The sequence below is a fragment of the Podospora pseudopauciseta genome, chromosome 1 (genome assembly GCF_035222475.1).
Source record: "Podospora pseudopauciseta strain CBS 411.78 chromosome 1, whole genome shotgun sequence".
NCBI classification, from domain to species: domain Eukaryota; kingdom Fungi; phylum Ascomycota; class Sordariomycetes; order Sordariales; family Podosporaceae; genus Podospora; species Podospora pseudopauciseta.
This window is the reverse complement of record NC_085892.1, coordinates 3,552,234-3,568,734: the sequence shown is the minus strand read 5'-3', so window position 1 is coordinate 3,568,734 and position 16,501 is coordinate 3,552,234. Positions and strand designations below refer to the sequence as shown.

The following is a 16,501-nucleotide window of genomic DNA, read 5'->3' as shown; positions in this document are numbered from 1 at the left end:
TTTCTTTTCGTCGTCTGTTTCTATGGTTGGGTTCGAGTTGAACAGAGGTGTGGCGTCGGGAGACTGTGTGTGCTACGCTTCCCACGCGAGACAGACAGAGAGGGCAAGATTGGATATGACACAGTTAATCTCTGTAAGGCTGTTCACCTTTTATACTTTTTTCTCCAACCGGGTGACGTTGGCCAAGTTTTTGTTCGACTGTCTGTTTCACCCTCCCTACCTACCTCGTTGCCAAAAACTTACGGCATTGGCAACCCGACCAAGTTGTCACTCCGATATATATATATATCAACCACCTCCTCACAACCCCCCCCTTTACGAAGCAAGAGCCCCCGCCTCCTCAGCAACCATTGCCATCTTTTTTCCCTCCCTCAACCCCACCCCCTTGATCCTCCCCGCCCTCACATCCTCATTAAACTCCGAAATCTGCATCGAGATCCCCTCCAGTGTGCTCGCCACAGGCGTGTACCCTATCCCCCCCTCCTCCACCCTCCTCCTGGCCTTGCTGTCATCCACCACGGAGTGAATCCCCACATTCAACACCGCAGGCTGGAGCATACTGATCGGCCCCTTTGCCTCTTTCCACCCAAACCACCTCGTCAAAAACGGGGCTCTTGCCAAGAGCAACGACCAGAATTCCATAACGTGAGCGATAGCGTGGATGATGAGGGGCGAAGCCTCAGAGTAAGCGAACTTGGCATCGGAGAGCGTCTCACATGCTAGGGCCATGTCACGGAAGGTGATGGGTGGTCCGGCGTCTGTTATGACGAACGGTCTCCCTGCACACGCCGGGGGGGCGGTACCAGAGGGGGATGGCAGGAGCGCGGCTTCGAACTGGAGGTGCGCCAACGAGACGTTGCGGGAGTAGACAAATGACTGGATCACCTGTGGAGTAAAGGCGATGTACTCCCCCTCCCGGAGGATGTTCCCAACCAAGGGGTCGGTCTTTTGGCCGTAGATTGCGTTTCCCGGGCGGAGGCAGCCGGTTCGGAAGTTGGCTGTGTTGGCGGAGCAGATTGCCCTCTCGGCTTCGGCTTTGGAGCGGGCGTAGTTGGCGAAGAAGTGGGAGTGGGGGCGGAGGGGGAGGTCAAAGTCGGATTCGTTGCAGAGCTGGAAGTAGCCGGCGGGATGGGACTGCCAGGGCCAGGTTGGGATGAAGCGGGTGGGGGTTATGCTGACTGAACCTGAAGAGGTGGCGATGAAGATGTCGCAGTTGTGGTGCTGCTTTTTGGCTGTGTTGAGGACGATGATGGCGCCGTCGCGGTTGACGCGGCTGACGCGGGAGTAGAGGAGGGGGTGACGTTCTTGGGGGCGGATCACGGCTGCGGTGTGGAAGACCGTGAGGGGGAGGTGGGAGACGGAGGGAGGCCAGGGTTTGGAGAAGGCGGCTTCAACGGAGGGGATGGAGGTGATGTCTGTTTGGACAAAGTCGCAGGCGGAGGTCTTGGGGAGCATGTCGTCTCTGGTGATGGGGGCGAAGTCGAGGATGCGGATGCTGGAGGGGGATTGGCCTCGCTCGAGGAGCTGGAGGACGATGTCACCACCCACAAGGCCTGGGTTAGACTGTTAGCCTTTGTGTGCGATAATTTGAGGTTTTTTTTTTTTTTTTTTTTTTTTTTTTTTTTTTTTTGGTGAACTTACCCGAGCCGCCGACGATTATGTATCTTCTCTCTTGAGCGGGGGGCACATGTTTGAGAAAGTTGACGGGGTTTTTCTTGACATTTTCATAGGCATCCTTCACCTGCTCTTTTGTCCAGCGCTTGGGTGAGAATTTGCGGGCTTCCTCAGGGGTTGATCTCAAGGCCGAGTTGAACCGGTAAAGCCAGAAAACGCCAAAGACGACCAGAGCCAATATCAACATCGTGAAAGATGGTTTGGAGAGTGTGGTGGAGAGTTTCACAACAGCGAAATGGGCAGAAATTTCGGAGGCTTATGAGGATCAGAGGGGTACCAGGGCTGAAATGCACGTTGGACATCACCGCAAAGGATCGGCTCCCTGCTCCCGAGCTCGGATTGAATTTGTTCGGCAAGGCGGTATCGCCGACGACATATTGTCAAAGAAGGCTATGAGCTATAATATTCCAACATGTACAATCTTTTGAGAATACCCACAAGCAAAACCTGATCTCTTCAGGGAACTTTGAGAAACCAATCATGATCTGTGTCATCTCATCATGTCCTAGGTCTCGTCGCTGGAACGTTGCGTCTGCGGCCAATAAGGGTTGGCATATTTCTGTGGCATTATGTAAGCCGACCTTTAGAGGAGCAGGTTGTCCGATGCGAAGGCAGCAGGAGGATGGTTACAGCGGACCGTAGTAACAGCGAGTCAACAAACATGCTGTATGGATAATCCGTTGGGCCGCAACAGACAGACAGACAGAATGCATCATGAACCGGGAGGTTGGTGTTGAATGTTGATATCCCAAGCAACGGCTAGCCACACCGTCTCTTTGTTGAAGATGTGGCTCTGATTCTCTTTGACACCGCACGGAAATTGTGACGTGGAGAGACATGCTGGAGCGACCATTGTTCCAATTCGCGGCTGTGATTGGCCGAAAAGGCCCATGTGTTCCTGAGCAGGAAAGTGGAGGGCGGGGCCATTTTAGCGTCTTCAATGCTTATCGCGCGTGATCGGTCGGGTCTTGGGTTCTTGGGCTTCTCCATGCCGCTCCGCTGTGCTGGAGAAGAATTTGGAGCTTCAATATCCGAGACTTCCAGGAAGACGCAAGGTCAGAAGTTCATCTCATGTTGATTGGGAGGGATGGTTACCCTCTGTGTCTTTATGCAAGCGCTCAAGCGAAGGGGAAACAAACAAAAAGAACAGACGATAAACAGGGAAATGGTGATGAATCTTGAAAGGTCTGTTACAAGGTACCTTCTACCACACAACCTACCCAATTGATCCACGCCCCCCGGCGGGAGAGCCCGCGAGTTCCTGTGAGCCTGCGTCATTCGGCATTGCGGGCTGAGAGCTCAATTTGCGCTGGCCCGCCGGCGTTTTGGTCTCAGCACATTCTTCAAGAAAGCGTCCTCTCGGCATTTTGGAGAATTTTTAGATGCTATACTCCGTAGTGTACAGCATGTCATGTCGTGCAAAGAAGAGACCTGGATGCAATGCGGCGATAAACACTGAGTGGCACATGCACAACAAAACCAATGCACGTCTCCCCGGATCGTCTCTCTACCTTAGCTGTGATGACTGTTCAAGGTGTCAGTGGGTGCCAGGCCAGAGAGCTAGCTGGCAGGCTCCAGGACAACCAGCGCCAGGAACGACGGGAACGGTCAGCGCAGTGAGCTGTCTGCAGTAGCGCCAAGCACCAAAATCGGCTTTTCCCTGCCGCTTCCACACCGGATCGGCCAATCAAGAGCTCACCAGCCACAATTTTCCCACGGCCATCGTGAAGCTCTGGCACCTTCCCGCCTCTGATTTTCCCCAAAGGGTTGCTTCCCGGCGACTCCAGCGCCGAGCTCCAAAACACAGGGCAATCAAACACTATGTTTCGTCCCTTGCTCAAAATGGCGCCTGTTTCCTCCCGATCTTGCTCTCTCTCTCTCTCTCGTGCTCTTCTCTTCACTCTTCCACTTTATTACCAGGTAGTCCATTAAGCTATCCCCATACCACAACGGATACTCCATCACAACAGGAACTAGGAACCCCGCGCTCGTGGCATTACGGCACATTTTCCACCTCCCACGGGTACCCCTGCCACCGACCTCCGGATCCATCCTTGATCGTGCCTTATCTTTGCGACGCCCGCCGCATCCATCTCGCTCGATTTTGTGGAAAGCTTCCTCTCTCTTCTCTCTCCCCCTCTCCGTCACAACAACACAAACCAAACCAAAAACAAGTCCAACCTTCGCCATGCGTCAATCCATCCTCCTCGCCGCCCTCTCCGCGGTCACTGTTGTTGTTTCCCAGAACCAAAACTTCACCATCGACATCACCAAGGTCGAGGCCTCCACAAGATGTATGTCGTACTGAACCTGAACCACTGTTGCATACCGAGTAGAAATGAAACTGACCGTCTGCCACAGCCGGATGGTGCACTGCCCAGTTCAACTCCTGCGGCCTACTCTGCTTCGGCTCCCTCCAAAAGAACGACTGCGAACCTTCTGACCTGACTTACGAATGCCTTTGCTCCAATGGCACCACTCCTGGTCTTGACTACTACGCCAACACCCTCCCTACTGTGAGTCTTTTTTGCTTTGACAGGACGAGCCCCGCTTGACTAGCCGCTGACCAACCTGTCCCAGTTCATCTGCGAGGAAGCCTTCAGCCAGTGCACCGCCGAGAGACAAGGTGGGAGCGCTTCCGAGCTGAGGAAGTGCACCACCGACATCAGGGACCACTGCGGTACCCTCGACCCCAATGACGCCACCCCCAGTGGCAGCGGCAGCAACGACGAGGACGAGGACGAGGCTAGCACCACTTCTCCTACCAACACCCAGGGCGCCGCTCAGACCAACCCTCCCGGCACGTCGACTTCTCAGGCTGCCGCTCCTACCAACTTTGGAAACGGCATTGCTGCCGTTGCTGCCGGTGTTTTTGCTGCTGCTCTTCTTTGAGCGTAGTAGTAATACGGGCTACACGGTGGTGAGGAGACGGGTAGTGCTGAGCGGCAGCTTATGGTGGTGAATAATACCGCGTAATGAGAGTCAATACCCTTGGTCTATGCGTCAAGAGTGTGGCGGCGGTCGATCGTGGAATCTTTTGTGGTTCTTGTATTGATTTTCTCTTCCTCTGGACAGAAGAAAGGCTTTGTTTTGATTTTGCATCAGCCGGCCTATAGGGACCTTAATGTTGCATGAGAAGAATACGAATGATCCGGCTGATGATATGTAACCAGAGAGAGAGAGAGAGAGAGAGAGAGAGAGAGAGAGAGAGAGCACATGAAAGGGAGAAATATATCCATTTGATTTTTAGGCCCCGCGGGCAAAGCGCGATTGTCTGGACCCATGTTGTTGTCGATGTGTGCACCATGGTTCAAAGGAGTAGTCGACCGAATTGGGATGTGAAAGTAGAGGCGGGCTTTGTTGGTGGGTTGTGGGTAGAGAGATTTTGACAAGAGACTGGTCTATGAAAAGGGGGGGGGTGATCTTTGTTGCCATTGATGACCGGAAAGGGGGATTACATATCAGCCTACAACCGCCCATTTTCCACAACCCTCAGGAAGCCTGGGAACGCTTGCCGTTCACCACCACCATCCCAGACTCAATTTTGTTTTATTGCTTGGAAAGGAATTCCACACCGATATCATTTATCGACATTTTATACGCGAGTTCTCCTTACTTACGCCATGTCGTTTCCCGTCATAGATTGCAACGATCGGTACTTGTTCGGGTACGTTCTCTACCTCGCGAGCAACCGCTCGACCCAAACGTGACCCTAGGCTTGGATCCCAGGGATGGCCGCATGTTTAGAATATACCGACCCTGGCGGCCGCCCCTCCTCCCCGCGCGCGACCCCGCGCAGGCTTATTACCATGACAAGGTCCTCGACCAAACCGGCCTTGACGGGATGAGACGGACGCTGCCGCCCGAGTTGAGTTTTCAGATTGCGAACGAGACGATGAAGATGGAAAAGTGCCTGCTTGATCGCCTCCGCGCCCGGGTTTGAGATTTGCTCGCTGGGGGAGGATCGGGTGGTGCAGGAGCAGTTGAGGGTGAAGAGGGTGGATGTTTACGTTGTGCCGGAGCATACTGAGATGAGGAGGGTGGCGACTGACTATGAGCGTGACAAGTACGACGGGGAGAAGGATTGTCCTGTGGCTAGGGGGTCGGGGAGGTTGCTGAGGGCGGGGTGGGATCATGGGGAGGGGGGGATCATATAATGGGGTTGTTGTTTGCGGAGGATCCGAGGTTGGTGGTGCCGTTTGGGGAGGGGAGGGATGCGGCGGCGGTGGAGTGGGTGAGGCCAACGAATTTGAGGGACAAGAGGGAGTTGGAGCAGTCTTTTGACGGGTGGGCGAGGCCGTCTAGGAGAAGGAGGCTGATCCCCCCAAGCCGACCCGGTGGCCGGGAGGAGACACATATCGGGATTGGGATAAATCGGTGTACCGGGCGTACATGTACAGGCGAATCCGGCGGCTGATGATCAACAATGAATCCGCACTGGGACGCGAAGGGACTAGGGGATTTGTTTGGGCTTCACTGGCTCAACGATGTGAAAGCTTCCAGGTGGTATCTAGACAACCCCGACCACAAGACCCTTTTCAACAACCGCATAAGGGAACTAGCATTGTGGATCGCCAAGGAGAAGGCGAATCAGTCCAAGATTGAGTGGGACGACATGCCGAACCTGGAGGACGTCTATCTGGACTGGAGAGGCCTGTTTGCGCCGACCAACCACCCGAGCGACCCGGTAGAAGATGTGGAAGAGACGTGGGGTTACCTCGATATGCATTTTGTGGCCAAGATTGCAAAGGCGATGAGGGGAAAGAAGCTGAGGAGGCTGGTGATTGCAGGTCTGAGGAGCTACGTCGGCCCGCAGGGCTACGATTCGTGTGGCTTGAGGAAGCTTTTTCAACTCGGATCATAAACTGGTGGAGGATGTTTGTGACGGCGGTGAGGCCGGGGGGGTAGCTGATATTTGTGGATAGGGAGTATGATGACCCTGCCAGGGAAGTCCAAGACGACCCGCGGCGGGTTAAAGATACTATAGACGAGGTCCTACTCGGAAGTGGTCTTTCGTGGTGGAATTTCCACGAGGTGCCAGGTCAAACCGACTACATGCGCGATGATTGGGACGACCGCTGAGGTGGCAGCGGAAGGGTAGAGGGCATCGGATGCGAGCTGACGGGGGGGTTCCCAGGGGAGTTTTGTGTTGTATCTGTGGATTGTTTTTTTGTTTTTTTCGCTGTAGATTGTTATACAACTGGAACGGCTTCTTTGATGTGGATGTGGATACTTGTGTTGTGTGTCACTCTGAGGATGGATGGCCGAGAGACTCCATACTAACAGACTAGCCAGGTACTTGGTCCTTTTGACAACACACCTTTCCTGCAGCCCTTCTCGGTTGATTGGCTGCTGACAAACGACACCGCTGCAGTGGTCTGCAGTGTTCACCGTCTATTGGATCGGATGCCACCGAGCCTTGCTCTCCACCATCCGAACAATTCCCAATCTGGGGCTTTCAAAAGGTAAGGCATCCATCTTCGTGAAGAAAAATCAAATACTGTATGTATGTCTTGTCCCCCCTCCCTCCCCGTCCTCGTGGCTTGACGGCTTGACGCTTGATTATGCAGCTTGTGTTTCTCCCATACAAATATTGACATCTCGTTGCTAGGAAATGACACGGCTGCCTGGGTACTGTTCTTCATGATGGCCACTCACAGCCTTGCCACCACCACCACCATCATTATCATTATCACTCACACCACCACCGCCAACTTTTGACAGCAGCTCTTCTGAAGAGGGGCTGTTCACAACAATCACTTTTCATCAACCACATCATTTTTACCTTCATTTTTCATCACCTTTTGCCAACCACTCCACCTCTCATTCCCACTTATACATCTTCTCTCACACTCATTCATCACCCAACCCTCCAAAAATGCCCGAAGAGCAAAACCCTCCCCTCGAGCTCCGCGGCGGCAGAAGCAGAAGCAACTCAACCCCCTCCGGCTTTTTATCTCGCTTCTTCCGCCCCCATCATCATCAACAACAACAACAACAACAACAACAACAACCTTCCTCCTCCTCACACCACCATCACCGATCTCGCCGCTCCCACCATCAAGACCCCTCCCCCCCACCATCATCATCCTCCCACAACCACCACCCATCTTCCAAACCAAAACATAAATACCCCCCCAACCCCAACCCCTCCACAGACCACGTCTACGACATCCCCCTCAACAAAAAGCCCTCCCCCCGCCACCGCAACCCCTTCTTCCGCCCCCGTCCCCCCAAACCCAAGCACAAAAAATCCTCCTCCAGCAACATCGGCACCCCCCCAGGAAAGAAACGCTCCCTCTCCAAAGCCGGCTCAAGAATCTCCACCTCCACCAAACCAGCCAAAACCCGTCTAACCCTAGACCTCAAACCCCTCCTCGACTCCAACCCCTCCTTCCTCAAGCTCTCCTTCCAGTTCCGGTCTTCTTCCGGTGGGTTGGCAGTCGGCCGAGTAGAGCGGTTCATCCGAGACGAACTCAAGTCTGAGAAACAAGCCGTGGTCAAATTATTCACCTCCTCGGGAAAACAACTAGACACCGGCGCCCAAATCCCGTCTTCACGTGGCAGGTCGTCACGGGTGACGGTTTGGTACCGACTCGTGGATGACAACGACAACAATACCCCCCCAACAACAAAATGGGAGTTTTCCATTTGCATCAACAACACCCAAAAGATGGAACTCAACAAACTCATTGAAGAGGACGGCGCAACGGTGGGGGAGGTGAGGAGACAAATAGCGGGTTACCTTGGGATTAAAGAGCCAAGAAGGATAAGGCTGTACGCCGACGATGGGATGTTTCACGGGTTCCTCCAGGGGGAGGGGTGGGTGTTGCGGGAGTTGGGGAAGAGGTGGCTGACGAGGTATCTGGCGGTTCATGTCCGGCACAGGGAGGGTTGGGTGGAGGTGAGGCTGAAGGGGTGGGGGAATGAGAGGGCGGGAAGGAGGTATGTTGTTCATCCGGGGAGTGGGGAGGGAAAGTGGACTGTGAGGGATTTGAAAGCAAATTTTGTGACGGGGGGGTTGGTTAACGTCACTGAGGGGAGGGGGAGGAGTCGGTTGTCGAGGAAGGGGTTGTTGGGATCGGGGGGGTTGAGGGTGAGGTTTGATGGGAGGAGGGTGGGGGAGACCGAAGGGGTGGTTTGGGGTGGGGTTTACGAGGTTGAGTTTGGGGGGGTGGAAGAAGCAGAAGTTTTTGCTGGGGAGGAGGGGTGGTTGTTGAGGGAGACGGAGATCTGCGATGTTTGTGTTGAGGGGAGGAGGGTGACGGATTTCCCGGTTAGGGTTGTTGCTGGGGGGTGTAAGGGGCATAAGCCGCCGCTTTGCGAGGAGTGTTTGGGGCGGTGGTTGGTGGAGAGTATGGAGGCGGGGAGGTGGAAGAGGCTGAAGTGTCCAGACACGGACTGCTCAGCTGTCCTGGGACATCACGATGTCAAGCGGTACGCGACAAGAGAGGTTTTTGAGCGGTATGACCGGTGGTTGCTGAGGGATGCGCTGGAGCAGATGAAGGGGTATGTCCAGTGCGTCACTGTGGGCTGTGAGTATGGTTGTGTGGTTGGGGATCAGGAGGCGTGTCCTACCTTTAACTGCAGGAAGTGCAAGGGCAGCCACTGTATCAAGCACAACGTCTCCCATCCCGAGGAAACATGCAAGCAATACCGAAGGAGACAAAAAGATAAAAAAGAACAGGAGGAAGCCTCGGAAAGGGAAGTGGCCGGGATGACCAAGGATTGCCCCAAATGCGGGAGGAGAGTAAACAAAACGGCTGGGTGTAATCACATAACCTGTAGGTTCTCTTCTCTCTTCAGCCACGAAAATAATAGAAACTGACTGGTATTTTTTTTTCCCCCAGGCCACTGCGGTCACGAATGGTGCTATGTCTGCACCGCCTCTTACTTTCACGCCCAGGGCACCGGTCTTCTCCTCTGCCGTCACAACGAAGGCTGCACCGAAGGCCCTCTCCCCGGCGCCGAGCTCTTCAACGATGATGGCACCCTTCGAGATCCAACCGGGCAGCGACTTCCACATCGTCCGTTCTTTCACCGGCCGGTCATTCCTGCCGATATCCCAGGTGCTGCTCCACAGGGTGTGCCTGGCATGCCTGGAGCAGCGTGGCTCTTTCCTCATCTTCAGAGACGTAACAGGCAGCCTGAACCACCAGTTGCTCCTGCACCCGCTGCCCCGGAGGAGCCACCCGCGCCTGCACCGGAACCCGGAGACAGAGACCCGCCCATGATGACGGGGGCAAATCCGGGGTTGGTGAGGGGAACTCCTCCTCCATGGGCGCCGGGGATGGCCGGAGCGAGGCCGAGGATGAGAGGTACTGGAGCGGAGGCGGCGAGACGAGCAAGGGGGTTGGGCTTTCATGTTTAGTTGAGATGCTGAGAGAGATGCCTGCTTACGACTTCATGAGCTTTACACCACGACCTTTCTTTTCCTTTGTCTGGGCCTTGGAGTTTCGCATTCTACGGATAACGAAACATATATAAGAGACATTCGCGTTCACAGCGGCTGGAGGGGGTTGGGTTATGGTTAGAAGGATTGGGTATATACATACATGGATGGGAATCTGGGTATTTGGCGACTCTCTGGGATTTTACATACCTGCTCTCTATGCATTTTGTGTTTTGATGTCGTCTTTTCTTCCTACTGTCCCCAAACACCGGCATGCAGAAATCAGTTTTCTCGTCCGATTCTGAGTCAAACCTGCGGCTCTGTGGCAGTGACACAAAAACCAGAGACAATAACAAAAACTCCGTAATCATCTGGATGTGACAAGCTCTTGTACACACCGAGCTTTGATAGCTGTGTGGGTCGGAAGTTCCAAACCACATCCAAATAAAACAACGTTTCGACGATCAAACTCGTTTACCCGCCCTCGCCTCCAGAGGCTCTTCAGCAACGTGGCCGAGCGGCTGGGTCCGTCCCCGTCCAGGCAAACCATTGTCAGAGGCCCGAAAGTTTTTTCTTTTTTTCTTTTTTTCTTTTTTCCTTTTTTTCCTCTTTTTTTTCTCTTTTTTTTTTTCTTTTTCTTCTTCTTTTTCTTCTTTTCTTTTTTCTCTCTTTTTTCTCTCTTTTGTTTTCTCTTTTTTTTCCTCTTTTTTTTCCTTTTTTTTTTTTTTTTTTTCTTTGGCAGTTGCAGTTGCAGTGGAATTCTTGATGTTGTCATTCTGTCGCACACACACACATCGGTGTCCGTCCTCGCCTGTTTCTCCGAGTCTTTGCATTACCGCCCGTTGAACCGAACACCGCAGGTTTGAACCGGCATTGGGACGAGAGGAGACAAATATTTCTTCTCTGACAGAGTATCACCGGCGCCATGATGGTGCGATGCAAGGCACGGCATAGGTAGGTGATGTCGTGCATCGATGAGGCCAAGCAGGCTGAGTGGTCAGCCGTTTTTTCCCCGCAAAGGAAGGGTCTGATCTGGTCTGTGTTTAGGGCCAAGGGGGAAGGTCTTTGGCTCCGCAGACGCGAAATTGCAGATTCACATTCAGCGTGACGCTGGTGATGGGGGGGCGGGGGGTATAAGATGCAGATGTTGACGGCATTCTCTTGAATACCCACGAAGAATTGTTCCGAAGCGCCCGAAGAAAAGGATGGGATCATGGGCAGGACGTGGCAGGCTGATGGGCTGGCGGCGGTTAGGAAGGAAGGACCTGGGAAGAAAGGAAGGAAGCACCAGCCTTGAGGCAATCGCGAGTTCATGTCTCATTCGTCAATGCACCGTGTGGAGATTTTGGATTTGATATTCCCTGTTTGCTTCATTGGTTGGCTGGATTCATCACGAACTGCTGGCCTTACTCGACGGGATGTCCCCTGAGTTCAGGGAAAAGCCAATAGGTGATGGGAAGGCTTCTCCTTGTTCTTTCTACATCAGTTCCCTTTTATTGAGTATTCTGCAGCGACACAATCCGTACCTGCATCTCGGCTGCGCAGGGTACACGGGGGATAAGAAGATAATGGGGCGGCATTGGCGCCGCGATTGGGGAGCATCGGGGGGGGGGGACGTGCACCACCTGAGCTGCAAGGAACAAACGCTCTTGCCTGCTTCTGGACCGTGATTGGGGGCGCCCGAGGTGCGTTGTGCCAGGGATCCCGGTCCTGTAGGCGAACGGTTGGCATGGAAGGGGGCCCCACAGCACACTATAGCGGAAGGGATGTCCCAAAGCAGCCGGGCGCCAATTCGCCAATTTGTGATGCTCCTTTTTCTCACGACCTTTCCTCGCTGTCACTTCCAGTCCCCTCGACATTTCCCAGTTAATTGTGACTCTCCCCCTAGAGCCAATCCAGGTCAGGCCAAGCCAAGCATGAAGATTGGACCCCCCCAAGTGCCGATTCTCTAGTCGAATCCGCCGTTGCACTCTTGCGTTGCAAATCGATTCCAAACTCATCTTATGTATACCACCATGGCTGCTCCCAACGCACATCGCTTCTCCTTTGAAGAAGGGGGTCACACACCAACTACCTTCTCCCACCCTCCCCCTCAGTCACCCGAGCCTGAGCGTCACGAGCATAGGCGGCTCTCTGACACGTCAAGTGCTTCATCCAGAGTCCAGTCACCACGCTCGGCCATCTCGCCTCCTGGACCGAGCGAGACATCGGACCAACAGCTACCCAAGCAGCCACTCCCAAGTCCTCGCGGCGGCCGGTCCCTCAGCTTGGCCCAGATAGCCGGCCCCATCAAGAGGAAGCCTCTGTCCTTGACGGCCTCGCCTTTGGCCACTCGGTACTCGTCCCCGCGTCTGCCCGAGCTCTATGAGGACCTCCAACGCCCGGAGCAGAGGTTCGCCAGGTCCGTCTCGCTCGACAGCCCAACGCTGTATGAGTTTCCAGGCCAGAGCAATCTCCTAGCATCCAGCTCGCTGCGGGTTGTGGAACGCGCCCCAAGCCTGGACAGCAGCCGCCACCTGTATGTCGTGACTCGTCGTCACCTTATTCCGGGTAAAGTGGTGGCAATATGGAACTGACCAGGTTTTCTCTCACAGATCATCTCCTGCCGCCCAAGAGGACGGCGCGGAAGAAGACGTACAGCTACGAAACATTGTTGAAAGGAACCCTGCCGCCTCTCAAACACCACACGCACACGAACCAAGCGGCCGCCTTAGCGCTAGGACGGTCAGTGTAGCCAGTCAGGAATCAGATTACGACCGGTTCGAATACACCCACCTCTACTCTCCGGGTCCGGAGCAAGAGGCCGAGGGCAAACCCGCCACACACGTTAATACCAACACCAAGACCATGTCCTTCATCTCACGAAAACAACCACCACCACACCTGGACCTCGGATCACCCATTGAAAGTGTGCCAGAGTCACCCGTCAGGACTGCCAGAGACAGTAATCTTAACAAGCCGCTACCGAAATCGCCAGCGTCCTCTAAGCTGGGTGCCTTCTTCGGCTGGGCCGCTTCACCGTCACGCTCCTCGGTAACAGAGTTCTCGGACGACAGAGCATTGTCACCCGCCTCTCAGAATCCAGTGACTGTCGTGACAGAGTCTGAGCCTTATGACGTCCCACTGTCACCAAAGAGCCCATCCGCCTACTCCAATGACGACCTGCACAGCCCCGCCATACAGTATTGTGAATCTTACCTACAAACACCCGCAGACAGCACGACATCGCTGGTTCAGATCGAAGAGATGGAAGACGAGTTGAAGGCCATCGGCGCCGAACTGGCCGCGTCCATTCGGCGAGAGATGGATCTGGAGGACCTCGTTGACAGGATGCAGGAGCAGGTCAACAGTGCCCAGGTGCCGGGCAGAAGAACGAGCGACTATTTCTCAGACTCTGGCTACAGCTCGGCCAGGTTTAGCGAGTATGACCACGCCAAGGAAGAGGTGTCGCAAGTACAGCGCAGGGCCGAACAGGAGAGAGCCCAGCTCAGACTGGAGCTCACCACCAAGCTCCAAGAGGAGCGCACCATGCGACGGCTGTTGGATCAGCAAATACAGGAATTGCAACAAAAGGCATCCGAGGTTGATGTCGCCCAGCTGGGCAATACTGAGGCGAGCGACAGGGTCAAGGAGCTGGAGGCTACATGCGAGGATTTGACTCGTCGGCTTGCCGAGGAAAAGGAGTCCAAGAGCAACTTTGAGGACCTGCTTGCGGCGCTCAAGAGCGAGCTTCAAACGGCGTCAAACGAGCGGGACAACCTACGCGATGAAATCGTTCCTCAGTTGCGCATGCGTGTCGAGGGGTTGGAGGCCGAGGCTGCCGAAAACGCCAGACTTGCCTACGACACGTCCAAGATGCAGCAAGAGATTGAGTCCCTTCGGTCACGGGATGCCGACACTTCCAGACTGCAGCAGGAGATTGAGATTCTCAGGTCGCAAACTGCCGATGCTTCTCAGATGCGGCGGGAGATTGAGGCTCTCCGGTCACTCAACTCGGAAACCTCCAAAATGCAGCAGGAGCTCGAGGCTCTGCGGTCCCAAAATGCCGAGCTCAAGCAGACCGGCACTCGCATGTCTATGGCCCTGTCAAGGTCGGCATCGGTCACTGCCGGGTCTCTCAAGAACAAGAACCGCCCCATGTCTCTCTCCCGGTCCAACAGCACGCGACCTGGTCCTGCGTCTACCGAGCCAAGAGAGGTCCTTGCCGACAGGTTGAAGGACGTCGAGGCTCAGCGTGATGCGCTGCACAGTGCGCTCAGGAGCTTGCTTGAAAGACAGGAGCTCCAGAACCGCGAGAACGCCAAACGGATTCGCCAGCTGGAGATGGAACGGGACCGGTTGCTCACGGCTTCCCCCAAGAAGGCTGGCTATGAAAGAGACGTCTCGAACCTTCGCGAGGAGATTAATGTGCTGCGTCGCCGGGCAGAAGAGGCTATCGAGCAAAAGTGGCAGGTGGAAAAGGGGCTGGGTGGGCTCAAGATGGATCTCGACCGCGCCGAAGAGGAAATCGCCACGCTTCGGATCTTGCTGAAGGAGAATGACATCTTGGTTCCGGAATCTCTGCTCCGTGCCAGCGGCAGCCACGAGGAGCGAGTCGCGCCTGTCACGTCGGCTTCTCTTGAAAAGGCGTATAAGGACCTGCAAGATGCGTATGCTGAGGCGTTGGAAAGAATCAAGCAGCTGGAGGAGTCGGCCGGCTCGGATGAAAGGATGCAGCTTGCTATTCAGAGGCTGGAGCAGTCGCTTTCGACGGCCGTGTTGGAGCGTGAGGATGCCCGCTCGGAGGCGAGCTCTTTCAAGACTCGGCTCGAGAATATGCAAGCCTCGGAAAGGCAGCAGTTTGCCGTGGAGCAGGATCTTGCTGATCAGCTGCAAGAGTCTGCCCGTCGGGTGGAGGAGCTTGCCCTGCAGGTGCGCTCCCAGCTTGATGTCAATGCTGCTCTGCGCTCCCGTTTGGCCACCACCATTGCCCGTGGTGAGGCTGAGCAGAGACTGAGCACCGAGCGCATTGCCGGCATGCAAAGCCGCCTTCGTGCGCTCGAGGAGCAGGTCGTCCACGCCCAGACGGGCGCTGAAGAGCGGGTGGCCCGCCACGAGGAAGAGCTGGCCATGCTCAAGGACGCCCACAGCCACCAGCTCCAGCGCATTCGCGACAATGCTGGCATTCTCCGCAGCCCACGACACTTTCCCTCCAAGTCGCCGCTGTCGCCCATGTTTAGCCTCCGCAGCGTGTCCTCGCCCAACAACCTCAAGTCACCCCGCATGTCGACGCCTCTTCTCTCGCCTTATGGCACCGCCCGGCCAGACATCAGGCGGTCTGCCAACTCGCTGGATGGCAGCGACGGCACCATGACGCAGCAGGTTGAGGTGCTCAAGGGGCGCGTGGCCGAGCTGGAGGGTGCCCTTGCTGCGGCGGATGCCGAGATGCAAGAGGTTGTGGGGAGGATGAACATTGCGCAGATTGAGGTGATGAACCTGCAGGAGCAGAGGGAGGAGGCGGTGAGGGAGACGAGGAGGCTGCAGAGGGTGATTGAAGAGGAGAGGATGAGGGTTTTTGAGGAGAGGTTTAGGGGGTTGTCTACCGAGGTGAGGTGAGCCCCCTGACCACGCCCTAATGGTTTGAACGAGGACATACACACACACACACACAACATGTTGGATTGTGTTATGGTTTTTTTGTTGGTGTTTTTTTTTGGAAGCCATGTTTGGATGAATGCATTTGCCATTGCAGGGATTTTTGCAATTGGAAAACGGCGCAACACCACGCTTTTTTGGAGCATGTCCCTTTTCTGCTTTGAAAGCATAGGTAAGGGGACAGGAGGTTGTCTTTTGGATTATTATTGAAGCCAATTTTTTTTCTTTTTCTGTTTCTGGCATTCTTGATGGACATACCCTGGGTTTTTTTGCAAGGGGGTTTTGGGGTTTATTGTTCTTGTATACTTGCTCCTTTTGGGGAGGGTTGTTGTTCGATTCTCGGTGCCATTTTTATTGGGGTAGAGTGGATTGGATTTGGTTATCATAGGAGGGAAGAAGGGGGTTAAATAACATAGTGTATACTGTATTACCATTTGGGTTAGTTGTTGTTGGATGGATGGGTGGAATGGGATTGGGCAAAATGAGAAGGGGGGGAGGGGAGAGGAGACTATGTACAAATTCAGTTGGTGTTATGTTGTATGTGTACTTTTTGTAGGGGGGTGGATGTGTGGGGAGAAAAGGGGGTTAGCTAAAAGGGGGGGTGGAGGATAGGAATTGAATTTGGTTGTATTATTTTTGGAGTTGTGTGTGAAATTGTGTTTGTGTTGGGTTGGATTGGGGATTGAGATTGAGACTGGTGACCGGTTTGATGGTGGATGATGACTGGCAAGACAGCTCACAGCAATGGGTTGAAACTGTGCTACATATATGACCGGCCAGTTTTGATCAGGGAAGTGGAGA

The 16,501-nt window shown here is 54.6% G+C and overlaps 4 protein-coding genes across 4 annotated transcripts; 3 read left to right on the top strand and 1 right to left on the bottom strand.

The window, feature by feature from the left end:
* Positions 1–11: 11 nt before the first annotated feature.
* QC763_109920 (uncharacterized protein) lies at positions 12–5,121 on the bottom strand. The gene is made up of 2 exons (XM_062907584.1): positions 1,642–5,121; positions 12–1,553 (listed from the first exon to the last, which is right to left on the bottom strand). Exons 1-2 carry the CDS (start codon positions 1,859–1,861, stop codon positions 316–318), a joined length of 1,458 nt encoding a protein of 485 aa, XP_062770543.1. The 5' UTR covers positions 1,862–5,121; the 3' UTR covers positions 12–315.
* On the top strand, positions 3,240–5,007 carry QC763_109910 (uncharacterized protein). Its single transcript, XM_062907583.1, has 3 exons — positions 3,240–3,968; positions 4,036–4,190; positions 4,255–5,007. The coding sequence occupies exons 1-3, from the start codon at positions 3,863–3,865 to the stop codon at positions 4,564–4,566; spliced, it is 573 nt and encodes a 190-aa protein (XP_062770544.1). The 5' UTR covers positions 3,240–3,862; the 3' UTR covers positions 4,567–5,007.
* A 2,117-nt stretch (positions 5,122–7,238) lies between the features above and the next one.
* QC763_109900 (uncharacterized protein) lies at positions 7,239–11,191 on the top strand. The gene is made up of 2 exons (XM_062907582.1): positions 7,239–9,458; positions 9,525–11,191. Exons 1-2 carry the CDS (start codon positions 7,553–7,555, stop codon positions 10,043–10,045), a joined length of 2,427 nt encoding a protein of 808 aa, XP_062770542.1. The 5' UTR covers positions 7,239–7,552; the 3' UTR covers positions 10,046–11,191.
* A 660-nt stretch (positions 11,192–11,851) lies between these two features.
* QC763_109890 (uncharacterized protein) lies at positions 11,852–16,177 on the top strand. The gene is made up of 2 exons (XM_062907581.1): positions 11,852–12,584; positions 12,661–16,177. The coding sequence occupies exons 1-2, from the start codon at positions 12,070–12,072 to the stop codon at positions 15,659–15,661; spliced, it is 3,516 nt and encodes a 1,171-aa protein (XP_062770541.1). The 5' UTR covers positions 11,852–12,069; the 3' UTR covers positions 15,662–16,177.
* Positions 16,178–16,501: the final 324 nt, after the last annotated feature.

Bases quoted from the DNA above. Each gene is read 5' to 3' on its own strand.
- QC763_109890 (XM_062907581.1), top strand. From the start codon at position 12,070: ATGTATACCACCATGGCTGCTCCCAACGCACATCGCTTCTCCTTTGAA. The intron at 12,585-12,660 runs GTATGTCGTGAC...TTTCTCTCACAG, and splicing joins CTGGACAGCAGCCGCCACCT to ATCATCTCCTGCCGCCCAAG.
- QC763_109920 (XM_062907584.1), bottom strand. From the start codon at position 1,861: ATGTTGATATTGGCTCTGGTCGTCTTTGGCGTTTTCTGGCTTTACCGG. The intron at 1,554-1,641 runs GTAAGTTCACCA...AGTCTAACCCAG, and splicing joins CATAATCGTCGGCGGCTCGG to GCCTTGTGGGTGGTGACATC.
- QC763_109910 (XM_062907583.1), top strand. From the start codon at position 3,863: ATGCGTCAATCCATCCTCCTCGCCGCCCTCTCCGCGGTCACTGTTGTT. The intron at 3,969-4,035 runs GTATGTCGTACT...CGTCTGCCACAG, and splicing joins GGTCGAGGCCTCCACAAGAT to CCGGATGGTGCACTGCCCAG. The intron at 4,191-4,254 runs GTGAGTCTTTTT...AACCTGTCCCAG, and splicing joins ACGCCAACACCCTCCCTACT to TTCATCTGCGAGGAAGCCTT.
- QC763_109900 (XM_062907582.1), top strand. From the start codon at position 7,553: ATGCCCGAAGAGCAAAACCCTCCCCTCGAGCTCCGCGGCGGCAGAAGC. The intron at 9,459-9,524 runs GTAGGTTCTCTT...TTTTTCCCCCAG, and splicing joins TGGGTGTAATCACATAACCT to GCCACTGCGGTCACGAATGG.